Below are 17,678 nucleotides of genomic sequence, written 5' to 3'. Positions count from 1 at the left end.
CCTGCTCTTCACCGACTCTGATCGGCTATTATTTTCTCATATGACATGTGGCTGCTACAGCGTATTGTGAGCTGTAGTATCACCAGGAAACACACCTGCTACTTTGTGAATGCAGAGTGTCAGGGCTTCCTGCGCACAGGTTGCGTGGCAGACCAGCGGCAGGGCAGCCTGGAGACATGGTCCATGATAACACCTTGTCCAGTTGCACTGCCAGTAGCCCAGAACGGACAAACCAGTTGCAACCCTACCTCTAGATGCCACTAAATCCCACACACTGGTCCTGATCATTCTGCACAAACATCTAAGTGAAGTAACAATATGCGAACATATTTTAAAGCAGATGGAGACTTTAAAACATTATTGTCTTGCTTGACATGGCTTGTCAACCTTTCAAGGGTCCTTTTGTGTGAACACTGGTCTAAACTTACATCGATGGAGCTTTTGCCGTCAAACCAAATGGAAACCCAGTTTTTCAGGCTCTCGTAGGCAGTAATCAGTCTTCTTAGTATAAATAGTTTTTATTTTACAGCGTTGTTCAGCTTGCCCAAAACAAAAAGGCCTATTTCATTCTAGAGTTGACAGTGTTAAACAGGTGGCACCCTTGTATATTTTTACATTGGTTAAAATCATTTAACAAGTTACACTATAATAGACTTAAAACATTTGGAAAATACAATACAATTGCACTGTGTACTGTATAGGCTCGTACTTTGAAATAATTTGCATTCTTATAGATAAAGAACTAAGAAACTTAACCTCAAGTAAACTACTTAAGTTTATAATGCAAGATTTGAAGCAAAAATCGAAACATGTATCATCTCATTACAAGAAGCAACTAATCATTGGTTACTTTAACAACTGAATATTTTCAAGAGGATACAGTCGACTCAAGTTTTAAGCTTAAAAGTTACCCAAAAAAAAAAAAAAAACACACTGCTCCTGGACAAGTAGATCTGAGGACAGCTTTCAAAATGTATAAACTCTTTTTTTAGTTTTTTCTTCTGTTGACATTCTAAATATAGAAACATTTATTAGTATTACAAACATACCACCTGTGTGAAAAACAAGAGATGGCTTAACAGTATTACAAACTTTGAGAACTCGTACAAGTACTGTGTGTTTTTCCATTACAATGACACAGCAAAACCCAGAAAAACATGAGAAATATCATCAACACGGCATGGAGAGCAAAAAAGTATCACATCCCACGCTCATAAAAACTTGTCCTCCAGTTTAATGATTGAGTGTAAACTGAAGAAACAACATCGCCGTCACCTACAATCACGCTAACCTGTATCAGCTACGTGGTTAGAAAAAAATTCAATTCAAAATGAAACGAAAGCAGGGATGTGGGTCGATAACAACTTTGATTGGCACATTATATCCATATCATATATCATACAGCGCGAGTCATCAGCAGAATCTCAGTTTAGTGGTGTTCAGCACACAAAAAGCAATATAATCAACCAACTTACTGCACTTTTTCTCGTTATCTTTTGGTAATATTTAAAAATCGCGATGAGGCTGGGTGAGAGAAAGCTGAGATGAAGTCAATTAATTCATGAAAAAAAGCTTCTTCTTTTTTTTGTCTGATGCAGCTGTGGTGCACATGAACAGACCTGTGCGTGATCTAATCAGAACGGGCGTGAAATGCACTTGAGCTAAAGTCCTCGGAGCCGGCTTGCTCGCTTATTCTATCTTAGCCTGCACGTATATGCACAAAGAACTGTGTTTCTCTTCCTGTTTGCTTTTTGTAGACCCCTTCAATTGCACCGTGAGAACCACAGCTACATCCTTTATTATGATTCTCAGTGTTTCTTACTTCATTAAAATTTGGCATGAGCGCTGACTAGATTTGGCACTGTTCCCAGTTAGACTTTTTCGCAGTAAAAAAGCCTTTGTGCACCAACAGCCCTTCAGGAAAGAAAGCACTCACGGACGATTCCTGCGGTTTTTTTCTACTTATATTTCTCATTTAAACCCTTACCGTTAAAAGCAGAGTAATAAATACAAGCAAGTGAAATGACAGAGCGGAAAAAAAAAACATAGGTTTAAAAACTTGAAATTATAGTAAATAATGTCGTTGTACAGTGTGTCTGTGAATGCTCGTGTGTGGAAATGCATGTCTGACAGCGAGTGTGCCGACAGCGGCCGTGCCGGCGCCTGTGTTGCTCTCACAGTGTTGAGGAGCTGTGTGCGTAGTCTCCGAGGGTGTTTGAGGTGTAGGCCGAGCTACCGAGCATCGACTCCATGGTGGGGGAGCTGCTCATTGACTCCCCCGAACACACGGAGTCTCTGAAGGGGGAGGGGGGCGACAGAACGAGGGAATCCTCCAGTGCTGGTTTGCTCTGAGTTAAATCCTCGCATTCCCCATCCCCCTCCTCCCCCTCCTCCTTGGCATCATAAATGTAGCTGTGTAAGAGGTCCAGATCCTCGTCCTCGGACCCCTCGTCTTCCAGCGCCCCCGCTTGTGGGGCCGAGGGAAGCAGAGAGGGTGTCAAGCTCAGAGGCTTGTTGGCAGGGACCGCCTCCCTGGCAGTGTAGTCACTCTGCGCAGGGATGTGGGAGCTGTGCGTGTCCACCAGAGCCCCCTGCGAGCCCCTCGAGTGAGAGGGCAAATGAGAAGCCGGCTTATCTAAAACGGACTCCGGCCCTTGCGTCTGTCCAGAGCAAGGCGGAGTCCAGAGCGGGCGCTGTGAATCGCTCTCGTCGTCCTCCTCGGCGAGGTTGTACAGAGGCTTAGCGCCACGCGGTTCTTGGGGGAGATGGGGGTCTGTGCCAAGGTTGCAGGTGGAGGGCTCACAACTGTGGGGGTCGGGGGTGTTAGTTAGGGGCCTGATGACCGCCGTCTGATTCAAGCCGGCTTCCTGTTTCCTCACATGCACAGACAGTCTGTGCCACACATTCCCCCCCCTCGGAGGGTGTCTTGCACCTGATTCAGACCATGACACAGACTTGCCATTAGAACTATAAACGAGATAAAGACCTAAGTTACTATCACAGGAAACCGGGAGTAGGGTGCAGAAAAAACATCAACACAGCAGCAACAGAACAAAACAGAGCAGCAGCATTTCAACATCTGTGACGCATGTTAAAATACTTCATAACCACATAACTTGACATTAACAGGCTTTGCTGAGGGGGGGTTCACTCAGGGGCTCTAAAGAGCGTTACATTTATCAACCGTGGCATTTGACAAACATAATGAATCATAATGTGCTGCAGACAGCATTATGATCTTAGAAATCGCTTCAGACACTGGGTTTAAGGAATCAGGAGCCACACAGCTCATTTCCTTCCGTCTTAACTATTCGGGCATAAGATGGGACGCATGCATTTGGAATAAGTTGGTGCCAGAACTGGCCTGAAGACGACACAGAGTTTAGTGCAAAAAGGAGCTAGTACTGGCTCGAACGTGATTAGTTTGGGAGGTGGGGAGGGGGTCATGCTGAGAAAAGTTGAACGTGAGGTTAATTCAGGATAAACTAAAAGCAGCAGGGCGGCAGATCTCCTTCCTGGCGGGCTGCAGTGTCAAAGACAGCTCAGGAGCGACAGGACGACAGAGGCAAGAGGTTCCTTTCACTCGTCAGATTCTTTTACCTGCCACACGGGCCTTGTGTTTTACCCAACAAACTCCATCTGAGAGAAATCTTAATCCGTAGTTGTGTTGCAAACAGTAAAAGTTTTCAGAAATGATAAGTATAAGCTTTAAAGGTGCCCCGTGTAGTTTTTTTAAAAAAAAACAAAAAGTTTTGGAAAACAAAGCTATGTTTACTGTCAGTTTGACTCGCAAAATGCATTGTTTGTATCGTGGTGACTTGACAAGCGTGTCGAATGCATTTGCCTCCTCGTTAAAAAATGTGCGAGATGATTTTAAATCCTTCCATTTTCCTTGTCTCTTGTCTATTCTGCTGCCTTTTTGGCCCGTTCTTACATTAATTTGAACATTAAAGTGGCCAATAGCACAAAAGCTTGCTGGAAGAATGCATCTTACATCGACCATGTGTCCACGCACGTGCACCAAAAAAAATAAGGACTTCATCAGAAAACATTCATCTTTAGTGTTACTATTTATCAGAAACTCCACAGGGTACCTTATAGACTTTTTGGGCAAGCTCACTGATTTTTTCTGGCAGGGGAGAGTCTTAATTTTTTCCCCTGCTTGTATATACTATCTAAATGCGTCAGCGTCTCAGTTGACAGTGCAGCTCTCCAGGAAAGGAACTGAATGACCCCCATGCCAGAACATTTGCCAGCCTGGACACTTTGCAGACAGTACGCTGCTTAGTTTAGAGTGGTAACGGGTTAGAAGATTAGACAGGCCGCATAACAAGGGTGAGAGACAACACGCAAACATCTGGGGACCACTCTCATTCTCTTTACTCCCACTCCTTACTTTAGACACCTGTCCATGTGTCACTTCTGTGGATCTCAAAAAAGTTATATGCAAGTCTTAAATCTAGTTTGAAGGTGAGAAAAACTATACTTTAACTAATAGCTTAAAATCAATGACAGCAAAATGTCCCGCCTTGAGTTTTCTTTTGAATTTAGCTCAATTTCATTGATAGTGTTTCAGTCTCAGGGGGAGGGGGATGTGCAATATAAATCAATGTTCACTGCTTACTGTTTCTATATCAGTGCATCAGTGTAGTTTTAAACAGATTGGGGTACTGGGAAGTTCAAATTGGACCAATAATATCAAGCATAAACACTCAAATATTCTTGCAATATCCTTAAAGGAGACATATTATGCTCATTATGAGGTTCCTAATTGTATTTTAGGTTAGCACTAGAGTGGATTTACAAGTTTCAGTGCTCAAAAACACATCAGTTTTTTTCATTCTGTCCATTGCTGCAGCACAGTATTTCCCCTTGACCTGTTTTAGCTCCTGTCTTTTTAAGGCCCCTCCTCACAAATACACAGTCTGCTCTAATTGGTCATCTCACACATGCCTGAGCCAGCACCACTGACAACAGCAGAGGAGCTGTGCTAAATCAAATCTTGCATGCCAAAATAGCGGCTAGGCATAAATAACACGACTGCATGGCTCTGTGACGTAGTGTGATGGCACAAAGTCACGGAATCAAAGGCGGGACTACTGACGAGGCGTTTCAGGAGCAGTGTTTTCTGTGGGAGAGAGGAGGTGTGGACTTTGGCCTTTTTAACTTTCAAGATCTTTTACATTCTTTTACATTTACATTCACAAGAACATATACACACTGAAAAAAAGGAAAGGAAAGAATGAAAAAGCATAATAGGTCTCCTTTAAACAATAAGCACCTGCATGTTACTTTCAGTAAGTGATACATGTGTTTCGAAAATTCCAAAATATTTTTTTTTTCACTACTCTCTGTACGGTTTGAGTGTTTAGGCATCATGTCATTTTCAGTCTAGCCAGTCACCCCAAGAAACAACAGAGAATTTGGCTAAATGAACAACGTAGAAGGTCACTCACTTGGCGTTGCCAGATCCAGGCTTCTTCCGGCGGAACATATTGAGGAAGCTGTTGCCCCCGCTTGGAACCGCAGACTTCCCATCTCCAACGTGCATTCGCACCACATCGGACGTGGTGAAGGCGCTTCGGACGTTCCTCTCCGGTTTGGCAATGATAATGTACATCTTAGGTGTGAACATGCAGCCCAGCGCCACTGTCACGCTCAGGCTGACAGAGAAGGATGTGGTTATGATCTTGTAGTTTGAACCAAAATAGATGGGCACAAAGGCCAACCAGATGATGCAGGTCGTGTACATTGTAAAGGCAATATATTTAGCCTCATTAAAATTGGCTGGGACGTTCCGCGTCTTGAAGGCATAGTAGGTGCAGCTCATGATCAGCAGGCCGTTGTAGCCCAGTGGCGCCACCATGCCTACGTTGCTGGTATTACAGATGAGGTAGACCTCCCGTATGCTCGGGTAGGACTTGACGGGTTCAGGGGGCTCCAGGATGATGAGTGTGATCTCCAGGGTCAGCTGCACACTGATCAGCATGAAGGCGATGACCACCTGGGCCCAGGCGCTCATGAAACGGGGCTTCCTGGTGCAGATCTTCTTCTTGCTGCCTGCCAGGATGCGGGCAATGCGGTTCGTTTTGGTCACCAGCGCGGAGTAGCACATGGCGGATGAAAGGCCCACCAGGAGCCGCTGCAGGTAGCAGGAGGCCACCGTAGGACGGGCGATCAAGGTGAACGGACAGATGTAGCCGAGGAAGATGCCTGCTAGGATGATATAACAGAGCTCTCTGCTGGAGGACTTGACCACAGGTGTATCACGATACTGGATGAATACGAAGGTGACAAAGGAGGTGATCAGGATGCCCACGCAGGAGAAGGCCACCGCCACCATGGATTCCACGTCTGCCCAGTCAAGGTACTTCAGAGGTAGGGGCTGGCAGCCTGGAAAAAGCAGAGGAGATGGCAGGTTAATCTTTTGATGGTGCTGTCGAGCAATTTCGTGAATGAAAGACGCATTAAAACAAATGGGATGTGGGGGCGTGGAGAGACACACAGATTTGAATGCACAAGGGAAGTCAGGTGTGTAGCGGGGATCAGAGTCTTCCACCGATGGCCTAAAATTGCTCAGGAGCTCATTTGCATGTGTCATCATACACATCCCCAAGCTCCAGTTCTGTCTGATTCCCCTCTCATTTTCACGTTATGCCAAACGCGTCTGTGCCGACACGTGGGTATGTGTGTCAGCTCTGCCATGATGCACTGGTTACACACTTGTCATCCAACACGCAGAGGTTGGAAGTTTGTCGAGCTTAATGGGAGAAAACTGACACCCATAGACTTCCCCGGCTTAACACTCCATAAATTACATGCTGCTGCTAATAGCATTACCGTCACTGCCATCACGAGCGTGGCTGTGTGTGGTGGAAAACCCACTTGTGGCCTGCATTGCTCAATCCCAATCTGTAAAACACGCGAGGAATCCGAACCTAACTTGTCGTTGCAGGAAGCTTGGATATTTTCAGCACAGAATGGTGCTGAGGTGAACATGAAAGTGTAAAACAGTTGTTATGCTGAGGTATTATTTAAAAGCACTTCTGCCAAAAGCATACCAAGCTAGTTGATGGGAGAGTATTTGAAGTGCATTGCGGTGAACTGTTGCTTGTTTTCTCTTGACCAACCACCGAGCTTAGCTTACCCAGGCATCAGCCACACACTGCCTGCTAACAGACGGACGAAGATGAAATGCACCTATCTGTATTTGTTCCCACACAATACTGAAATCCTTTATTCCTCTAAACCCTGCAGTATGCTGTCCAATCTAAGCACTGGGAGAACCTTTGAATTATTCAAAAACGAACCTCATTCTTCTGCTGTGCATTTTCTCTGGGGAAATTCACATTTCACTTTAAAGGAGACAGATTATGCTCATTTTAAGGTACATAGTGGTATGTGGGGTACTACTTGAATAGGTTTACATGGTTTATTGCTCAAATAACACATCAGTTTTCACTTTATTCCTCCAGCCTGTATCTCCCGCCTTCTCTGATTGGTCAGCTCGCACACGCCTGAGCCAGCACTGCTAACAACCACAGAGCCGCTGAGCTAAATCGATTCTTACCAACCAAATTAGCTGCGAGGCATAAATGACATAAATGTGTGCCATGGCGATGTAGTGTGATGTCACAAAGTCATGGAATTAAAGGCGGACAACTGACGAGGCGTTTCAGGAGCAGTGTTCTCTGTGGGAGAGAGGAGCTTCCGTTTGATGTGGACTTTGACCAAGAACCTATATCTATCTACCTTAAAAGACATTTAAGGAAAGGAAAAAGCGGTATAATATAATTCTCCTTTAAGAAGAAATTATGTAAAAAAAAATGTATTCCTGTCCTAAATGAGCAAGTGGGTGAACATATAGACAGTGCGAACACTATGAATAGGATACCAACTCTCTCTATTAATATTCTCCAGATAGGGAAATGTAATGAGAGTGAAGGGAGAATTTCTTCCTCGATAGACTGCTGAAATGTATCCCCAAGCCTCTCATGGCAGTAATAGGATTTTACACCTGGGAACTGAGAGCTCCTCTCAACTCTATAAATCGCTGTCAAAACAACCACTGGGTCATAACAAGGCAAAGAGCGAGGGGGGAGGGAGGCGAGCAGTGTCATCTTTAGGGGGGAGGGGGGAGGTGGGCAGGGTGGTCATAGGACCTGGTAATAAAGAGCATCTGCAAAAGGAGGTGTCAGGGTGTGAAGTAGGAACAGGCATATCAGAGGGGGAAGGTTGATTTTTGACAGCACAAAATGGTCCAAAAGAAAGAGTTTGTGGTTATTCAGTGAGAGCGGTGTTAGGAGATATAAATGTCCTGACGAAGGAGCAAGCAAAAGGTAGCTTAGCTTGGAGCAAGCGTACGAAATAAGTGTGAAATAATGAGGGGGTTTGTAAAGGCAGAGGTGGGAGTAAGCAACAAGTTGAATATTAACCTTCACAGCCTGTTTATAATCTGTAAATATTTGAACATTTTTGGTACTCAATAACACGCTTCGAACCTTCTAGCTAACGCAGCTTCTTTTGTGGATTTCGGGGGGCGACAGATGAAGTGGTGGTCGGTTCACTGATTTATTAAGCTGCAGACGTTCCGTACCACTGTCATCAACGACACAGTCCTTGAATCCAAATGTGATTATTTTTGGACTAGCCTCGATGATAGTTGCCTCGTGCGTTAGCTCCTGTTGGTCTGCCGCGTCCCAGTGGGTTGTCAGGTTTGCGCTCACTATAGATCACCCAGTCATGTTTCAAAAACAAGACGGAACTTCTCAATATCTAGAAACCAAAAAAATCAAGTCCTTTGGAGTCTCCTGTCTTGAATGAACACCAAGTCAAAGTCAAGTCGAGTCTCTTATCAACGTTAGTCAAGCAAGTCCCAAGTCCTCGAATTTGTGACAGTCAAGTCATGTGACTCGATTCCCTGCCTTTGAGTTAAGGGTTAGGAAACAGGGGAATATGGATGAGCATTGTTGATCAGAACAAAGGTGGGCCAGTTAAAAGGGTCAGGCCTTTGTCTCTCCTACCTGCCAGTTCATCGTCAGGCCACCATCCCAGGTCACACGCCTTGCAGGTGAACTCATCCTGGACGATCTCGTTGTCCTTGCATGTGGTGCAGATCCAACAGCAGCTCACCTCACCCTTCCTGATCACCTGCATGTAGAATAATTACATGAACAACCAGGCGTCGAAGACATCTTAGTGACCGGTACAAAACACTAATCAAACCACAACAAGAGGCACGTATCACACCCAAAGCAGCCTAAATAAGTAATCAGCATCAAGGGGATATGAAAGATTAAAAAAGGCCAGCTGCTTTTACATACTGCTCCCAGGGTAGCTCTTACCAGCACTGTGATATGTAAAGCAGGGTGATAAGTGGGGCAGGAAACAAAGCAGATCGAGGGGGAAGCGTGAGCAGCCAGGAGAGAGGATGCACCCTCCCTCAGGGCGTCTTAGCTTATAGCTGGACCGGAAAACAGTGGGTTCCAGATGAAGCAAATCAGGGCATCGCTTCAAACTGGGCTCAATACCAGTTTTTATTATTTACTGTCCCGAAATGGCCTTCTTCTTCTGAGCCCATCTTCACAGGCCTGTGATATAATTAAGACTGATTAGACTTCAAATCTAAGAAGTCCTTTTGAAAAGCGCAAGGATTTTTTTTTTGTTTTTCATTCAGAACCTTTTTCACTCATGTTTAATTATAAAGAAGAAGTGCATGTTATTTGTTTTGGCCTTTCACGTAGTATTTAATTGATGAAGCAGGATCCTAAAAAAATGTAGGACAGAGCAACCTCCCGAAAGTTTACTTGCCGGCTGAGGATGTGCTGGATGATTACCAAGGAGAACAAATGGGATGGGTCAAGTTTCATGGCAACGGTGGTGCATCATGTCCAAGCGGTGACATAGTTACCAGTATAGAAAATTTATTTGAGAACACAGGGGAAATACCATCTCTGTCGCAACTGACTGCACACACTCTGTGCTTATTTTAAGCCACGCTAATGGTGTGGATCTACGGATTCAAGAGGAATTTAATTGTCAGCATGCAATACAAGCTTGTAAAATGCAATTTCAGGGGTTCAGTCGGTCTAACACTTCCGTCCAAACACAATTATCTTTACTTCTGGGTGGATTGCAATAAAATGTTGCAATCAATACACAAATACATAATGGGTTCCTAGACTTCAGGGATGTTAAAGTCTTCAGGATTTGTACAAGTCCCAAACAGGATTATTTCAATGTAACTTTGGAAAAAATGCTCATCCCCAATTTCTTGCCAAGAGTTAGCAGAGAAGATCGATGCAACTGAGGTATGTCTGTGAATGAATGAGCGAATAAATGGAGGCTCTCTGTCCTCAAGATCATTGCATATTTAAGAGCTAAACAAAGGTCTCCTCAGTTTTAATGGACTGGTGTGGAGTCCCTGGAAATGTTAACCTCTGTGGGGTAAACCCCTGGAGAGCCATTGAGATCTCATGTGACACATCCGCCATCATGTGGGTTTTTAGACGGTGATAATGGCCAGGGGATTTACAACCAAAGAAGCCCTTCAGATGAGAGGTGAAATGTCTTCAAGTGCCTCTAGCAAGTCAAGCTGCTTCCATTGCCTTTACTTACGATACAAGTAAAACTACTAGCTAACTATAGTTTAGCATTTCAACATGCAAAATTTTGCTATGAAGTACTACATATTACGATTGTAGACAATGGGAATTTTGTGGTACATGAGAAGATTGATAAAACCTTCATGATTGTACACCAATTCCAATTATAATGTATTAATTTAGCTTTAAAATAAGCTGGTAGGCAAACTATGTTACCTTCATAAAGAGCCATGCTAGCAGTTTTTTTCCCTGTTTCCTGTGTTTATGCTAAACTATAGATAGTGACCATGACAAACATTGCCTTCCAAATGTCAGCTTTTTAGGGTTAGGTTTAGGGTCATTGTGAGCACATGAGCATGCTAATGGTAGCATTTAGTTCAAAGCCTGATTGTGATTAAGTACAAGTCTCGAGAGAGTTGCTACCATGGTAGACTCTGGGTTCAATAATGCCACCTATACAAGCCATTCAGTTGTCACCATGGGGGAAATATTCACAATATGACAAAACGAGCATGACCATTAAAATGAATAAAAGTAACAACACAAAGTTTTTTTTAAAAAAGGTACCCAGCTTGATTGAAGGAAGAATCAGCAGGATGACGCTTCCAAAACATCAACAGCACCAGGAGATCACGCTCCAGCTCACATTACAGTAAAGTAAAGCAATGATTACTTCCAATTGTCAGATGGCCGTTACCCTTCTCTTAGATCAATATTCATCTTGGGTGAAATAATGAAAACCCACATTTAGGCTATATCTCTTTCTTTAGATGCAGTAGCGGTAGTTTGTCATTAGCTGTACTATAGTTTATTCCCATTTTCCAAAACTGGAAAGCCTGGCTAAGAGGGGCCTGGTGTACTGCAAAATAAATCAACTTAATTTACTGCATTAACGGGTAGTGTGTAGTTGGGAGTTGCAAAAACATCCTTAATCTTGTTATGAGACTCTTTTTTTTTTAACACTAAGTGCAAAAGTATCCCACTTGTGTTACAATCTTAGCAGCAATAAAGAGCAGGTACCTTGTGAAACTCATTGCATGTGTCTGCCTGCTCGTTGCAGTACAAAATGAGCTACTTAGAGCAGAATCAGTGTTAAATTAGATCTGCTGGTGTTTACTCATATAAACACCGGCACAGTGTTGAATTAACACTGAAAGATCGCTTTGGACCGTTCCCCCAGAGTCGCGCAGCAAATTCTCCACCGTTAATGACTATTGATTTTTTTTTTTTTAAGGACTTCAGGTTTTTCAGACTAAATGAACCCTGTTGGAGTTCACTTAACGCTTAAGAATTTTGCTCAGGGGAGGATTTGAATGCCTACCTTGATCTGTCCTTTGGAGCAGGGCTCGCTGCAGACCGAGCGGACCATGTCGCTGCTGTTCAGCCACAACTTGTAGTCGTCGATGCTGAGGATGCCCTCTGACCAGGAGCCCACGTTCAGGTAGTCATAGCGACCATCACCCACACCCTGTAGATTCATGATGTCATACCTGGATGGACAGAGGGAGAAACGAGGACCGTGATGAGCGTGGACGAGCTTGTTTAGTGAGAAAATGCAACAAATTTCACTAGAGAGGAGTGCGGAGGAGAGGTAAAGATCGCAGATGGAAAAAGGGACAGGAAGGGGGGAGACATAGAGGGAGGGGGGTGAGTGACAGGTAATTTAATGATAACGACTCAACAGCTTAGCAAACCCTTTTTTCTTATCTGGAGTCACTTAAACAGCTTACAACCCTGTTAGTGTGACATCAAGAGCTCATGCCGGCACACACAGTGGCCTCATTTCTACACTGGACCAGGATGTGCGCCACCTGACCTCTAGTTGACGGAGGAATGACACGGCTGTGTTTTCTGACTGTCAAATGCTGTCTGCGGGACTGGAGGGAGATGAAAGTGGTTGCCACAGCGGACAATCCTCTGAATCTGTTCCAGTCCAAACTAATTACATCCTTTTGTGATCAAGATTGGTGCACACACGTGTGCGTGTGCGTATGCGTGTGCGTGCACATGCGTACTAATGAGTGGGACAGCGCTAGACGGGAGAAAATTCAAAGATCATTACCACATCTCCATTTCCTTCTCACCACCCTCCTCGTCTTCTTACCTTCCCGGGGTGTCTCCGTTTTCATCAAAATAAATCTCCTCTCCCGAGACTCCTCTGAAGGACGTTTTCAGCAGGTAGTCCAGCAGCTTGCTGCCATCGATAGGGTCCATGGCCTCGCAGAGCCCCGGCTGTCCTGGGCACAACTCCTTGTGCATATCATGGAGGCCGTGAGCCATGGCATAGATGGCATTGATGACAAAGCCCATTTTACTATCCTGAACATAGTTTTCATGAAGACTCTCATTTCCTGTTGGAAGGGGGGGGGGGGGGGGGGGGGGAGAAACAGGGCATCAAAAGGATGAAAACATGTAGGAAACTTTTTTGTTTGTCTGGTGTTTTTGTGTGCTGACACCGTCCAATCACACCTTAGGAATTTTCCACAATGCATGATGCAGTGCACTATAATTTGAACCAGACATGGGGAGTTTATTGCAAACAGAGCTCTATTTTGCAGCAAAGATATATTAGCATACAAGGGAAATCACAACATGATGTCCAAAAGCTAAATAGAAAACAGATGTGAAGAAACAAATATTTTCAGGGAAAAATCCCACTGCTGCAGACACCATGTTGTACTTCACAGTGAGAAGTAAAGAACTAAAAGGACTGTCCCTCAGTCAAACCTTAAAGGAGACATATTATGCTCATTTTCAGGTTCCTAATTTTATTGTAAATTCCACTAGAATAGGTTCACATGCTCTAATGCTCAAAAAATACATCCGTTTTCTCATACAGTCCAGTGCTGCAGCACGCTGTTTTAGCTCCTGTCTCTTTAAGGCCCCTCCTCCTGAATACCCAGTCTCTGATTGGCCAGCTCACACACGCCTGACCAAGCAACACAGACAAAAATGGAGCAGCTGTGATAAATTAAATATCATGTGCCAAACTAGGCACTAGGCGTGAGTTATGCTTAAGGGTGACACTGTGACATAGTGTGATGTCACAGAGTCACATGATAAAAGGCGGGACTGCTGATGAGGCGTTTCAGGAGCAGTGTTGTCTGCGGGACAGAGGAGCTTCTGTTGGTGTGGACTTTTTTAACTTTCAAGTTCTTTTACATGCACAAGAGCCAGTAAACACTTAAGGGAAGGGAACAAAAAACAAATCCTTAATAGTTCTCCTTTAATGTTTTGGAGAATGTTTAATTTATGTGAAGATATTCCTACCAGTCCTTAGTGAAGGAGTGAATTCTCATTTCTCTGTGCCTCATTAGACAGTGCATTTAAAATATTCATGTCCATGTATTTGATGTCAACATGCACATACAGAAGAAAAGAAAAAATGTGAGGTATCAATAAAGCAACGTCTTTATCAGGGGCTTCAGCAGTTTGGGTGAACAGTTGGTGCCATTCCTTTGTGCAGTTTTTTTTCCAAGTGTAAGGTCATTTTCTTTTTATAACTCATACAAAATAAACAAGCCCAGTACTCCACATCAGAGTTTGACTGATGCAATCCCCACGCCGGGCCTGAGAGCCTGATACGCCGCTCACTGCTGGCACCGGACTGCAGTTTTAAAACGTTGTGTTTAAGAAAACATCAGTCAAACTCTTTCTGTCTTTGGATGAGTCGAATGCTCAAAGAGTGCGGGTGTGAGTCTGAGAAAAGTCATCACCATAGCAGTGGCTAGAAAAAATGCACTTACCACCTTGAAGGTCTTTGGAATAAAAGAGGTTTTTTTTTTATAAAAGTGCGATGAAGAGAAAGTACAAAAGCAGCGATGACTGTGCTACTCTGAGGCCGGTCATCACAAAGCACAGATTGAATTTATTTATCATTTGATTAAAAAGCATGCTGAGGAAAAACTGTGTTAATGTCATCGTGACTGTTTGTGTTCATTTGAGGGCATTTTCATTTTTAATTGGATTGTGAGTCAATTTGATTTGTGACTTAAATGCAAGCACAAAACGCAATTTACCATGATCACCTTTTGAGGGCAAAGGGAGAGAAGAGTCAGGGAGGAAGACAGAGAAAAAAACAATAGAGTTTGTATTATTCATGAGTTTTGGACTCAAATTCAACCCTGTACTCTTACTGATGATGCTCTAGAGCAGTATGCAGAAAATAAATCTGTTCTATCGATTCTCTCCTATTTTTAAACAATACGAATATAAAACTCTCTGTAGTCACCCACCAGAGCAGACTTTCTTGTAGTTCTTGTTCTCCTGTGGGTGGCCCGGCAGGCGGCACTGGAAGCGGTACTGCCAGAACTCGGAGAACCACGGGTTCCTCGTGTTTTTGTCCAGACGCAGCTTCAGGTAGTAGTCATCGAAGGTCTTGACCACCTCCGACTGCAGCTTCATGGTGATTCCTCCCTCCGCTTCCTGCTCGTAGCCCTCCACGACTTCGTAGCGGTCCGCCCATCCATCACTGGAGGAGAAAGAGAGAGGAGAAGAAGAAAATAATTTTATGTAATGATTGCAGGGGGAACAGTAAAAGATTGTGAAATGATATGAGCAAGAATTAAACATTGTCATTATTTAAAGTGCGAGGCAGTGCTAGACGTTAATGATACTGATAGTCTTTTATATTGGATTGTTGAATTTTCTCATTTACACTTAACGGCTGGTTCAGATTGAAATGCCATAAACCTATTCTCAAGAGTGGCATCATCGACGCGACAGTAATTTCATTTTACATAATGTACAGTATACGGAATTGGATGTTCTGTCTTTTCAAGAGGGAACAGGGAAGCAGAAGTGTTCGGTAAATGTAACACATCTTCAGACTGAACTAACTGTACTCAATCACCATTGTCGCTGACCAAATCGCCAAAGCTTTCGGCAGAGAATATGGCTGCAGAGGTGACCATAGGCACCAGTATCAGCTGAGCAATTTATTGTTAAATGATCACAAAATCCTCAGAAACTGCTCATGTGATAACTCTAGAACCAGAATCATATCAATGTATGTAACTCACATGTGATAATGAAAAAATATATACATTTTCTATGTTAAGTTTTGTTGATAGGTGGAAAGAGCCAATCACTTGTTCAAATTATTTAATGGGCCATGTTTTGTTTCACACATGAATGTTTGGCATGGAAATTTCCATGCATTATGTAGTAAAAAATGATGTCCAGTTCCCATGTGACATTATTCCCCCCCTCCCAGTTGTTGTTGTTGGTGGTGGTGGTGATGGGATGAAGATGATGGCTGAAGATCTGGATGAGATGAGATGAGATGGGGCGGACTCCGCTGAGCTCGACCCTGGAGCTGGATGTGATGAGCCGGGGGTGCATGGAGGGTGGAGGAGGGTCGCAACAGTTTTGCACTGAAACGACAGCCGGGAACAGCAGAAAAGAGAACAGATTTAAAGTTTGACAGCAACGACGTAACTGGTTGATCTGATCGTGGCAGAATGCGGTAGGTTTAGCGGAACGGGGGAAAACCCTAGAGTCAGCTGATTAAGTGGAGAGAAGAAGAGACAGGGGGCTGTGAACGAATGAATCGTCCTGACTGAGTCTTGTTTGCACATGTTAAAACTTATGTTCACATGTGAAAGAGGTGGAAATGTGGAAATTGCACGCAAAATGCGTCTCAAATAACATTTGCATCAATGCCCCAAGCACAAACTCTAGGTGTTGTTTCCCATTTAATTAAGTACAGGTAGACTACAGCCGCTGCTCTTGTACGATCTTAAATTAGCATGGCAGCGCTGTCTGGAGGCTTATCTCGACTCCACTGCAGCAATCCTCAATTTAGGAGGATGGAAATCTCAACAATAGTGCCTCAACTGTAATTGTAGGCTTTACACAATCCCTTCAGCCCCGCTTTTTTGTTTGCTCGTGTAACCCTCTGTCCGACAATTTCTACCCCTACCGAGCTAATTTGAACGCGCAGCTGGCCAGTGGGGCTCGGAGAGAAATGGAAGATGCCGGTGAAGAGGACAGTGAAAAAACAAATTACCCCATAAACAGCACCGCTCTGAGCTCTGCTGTCTCTCTAAATCTCAACCGCACTGCCGTCTCTAAATCTTTAATCTGGGCTCTGGGCTGCTGCCTTGAAATACCTGTCCTATTGACAGCTACACACCAATTAGGTATGACTCACCGTGGAACCAATTACCGTTGCACACATGGGATGTTCTGGGTGATGGATAAGGAAGTGTGCATGTTCCCCTGCGTGTGTGTGTGCAGGTCAAACTTTCTGACCTTTATGTCCTCAATTACCGTCAGTCAGGAAAAAGGAGTCATTCGACCACATTGTGAGAATGTAAGGTGAGAACTATAGAAACCAATGTGATTCTGTGACTAAGAGACATATTGATTCCTACACTTCACCTGATGGTTAAAGTCCCTCCAGCTTACCTGACATTTGTTGTTTTTGAATGTGTTGTCTCCCTTGCATGTCTAAAGGTAAGCAAACAGACCAAACTGCCTCAAAAAAAATACCAGAATCACGTCTATGACAAGTGCCAGAGACAATATATATGGAGTTGTTTTATATTTCTCTCTTGTAACAAATCCTACGACAGTACAGAAGGCCTCCATACCTTCCTACCGTTACTGTAATGCTCAGCATGAAACCTTCTGGATCCTACTTAACACGTAAAACAAGTCACAAATACACATATGTAGAAAAAAGTAATTAATTTCTGAAAACAGCTGGGCGCTGTAATTCTAAGCAGAGGTTACTCAAATAAGAGCAAATAGTGTATTTGTTGTGGACTATTTTCAGCGGTGGATGGATATGCATTTGGTGCACTAATTCAGTTATCTTTAAGGGCGCAAAATGTAGGAGTTGGACACCTGTTGGTGCTAACAGCTGCTAACTGTATTGTTTATTCATCCATGACTGTAGCTACTGTTAGCTTGTTAGCTTAGTTACTTGTGCAGCTATCTAACTACAGTGGGAGTGTTTGTGTTTACACCATTAGCACGGGAACTTTGGATTGCTGGGAGAAAGAGGTTTTGATGCCCGGGGCTAGCTGGTTAGCATGCTAACTTCAGCAGATATCTCTTCAACACCAG

General features: G+C 43.8%; 1 protein-coding gene across 3 annotated transcripts in view; it reads right to left on the bottom strand.

Annotated features, from left to right (window-relative positions):
• Positions 1-502: 502 nt before the first annotated feature.
• The window catches only part of grm1a (glutamate receptor, metabotropic 1a), a 38,987-nt gene continuing 21,811 nt past the window's right edge, over positions 503-17,678 (bottom strand). For 2 of the 3 annotated variants that reach the window (XM_030405499.1, XM_030405500.1), the window contains exons 4-9: positions 14,840-15,075; positions 12,709-12,955; positions 11,926-12,094; positions 9,024-9,150; positions 5,457-6,393; positions 503-2,967 (exon numbers count right to left, since the gene is read on the bottom strand). In XM_030405499.1, the coding sequence (XP_030261359.1) occupies positions 2,175-2,967; positions 5,457-6,393; positions 9,024-9,150; positions 11,926-12,094; positions 12,709-12,955; positions 14,840-15,075 (2,509 nt within the window). In that variant the 3' untranslated portion in view covers positions 503-2,174. The remainder of the gene's footprint in view (positions 2,968-5,456; positions 6,394-9,023; positions 9,151-11,925; positions 12,095-12,708; positions 12,956-14,839; positions 15,076-17,678) is intronic. The other variant, XM_030405501.1, reaches the window with a different exon arrangement.

This window comes from Sparus aurata, chromosome 22, assembly GCF_900880675.1.
Source record: "Sparus aurata chromosome 22, fSpaAur1.1, whole genome shotgun sequence".
Classification (NCBI taxonomy): Eukaryota; Metazoa; Chordata; class Actinopteri; order Spariformes; family Sparidae; genus Sparus; species Sparus aurata.
This window is presented reverse-complemented; position numbering and strand designations above follow the sequence as displayed.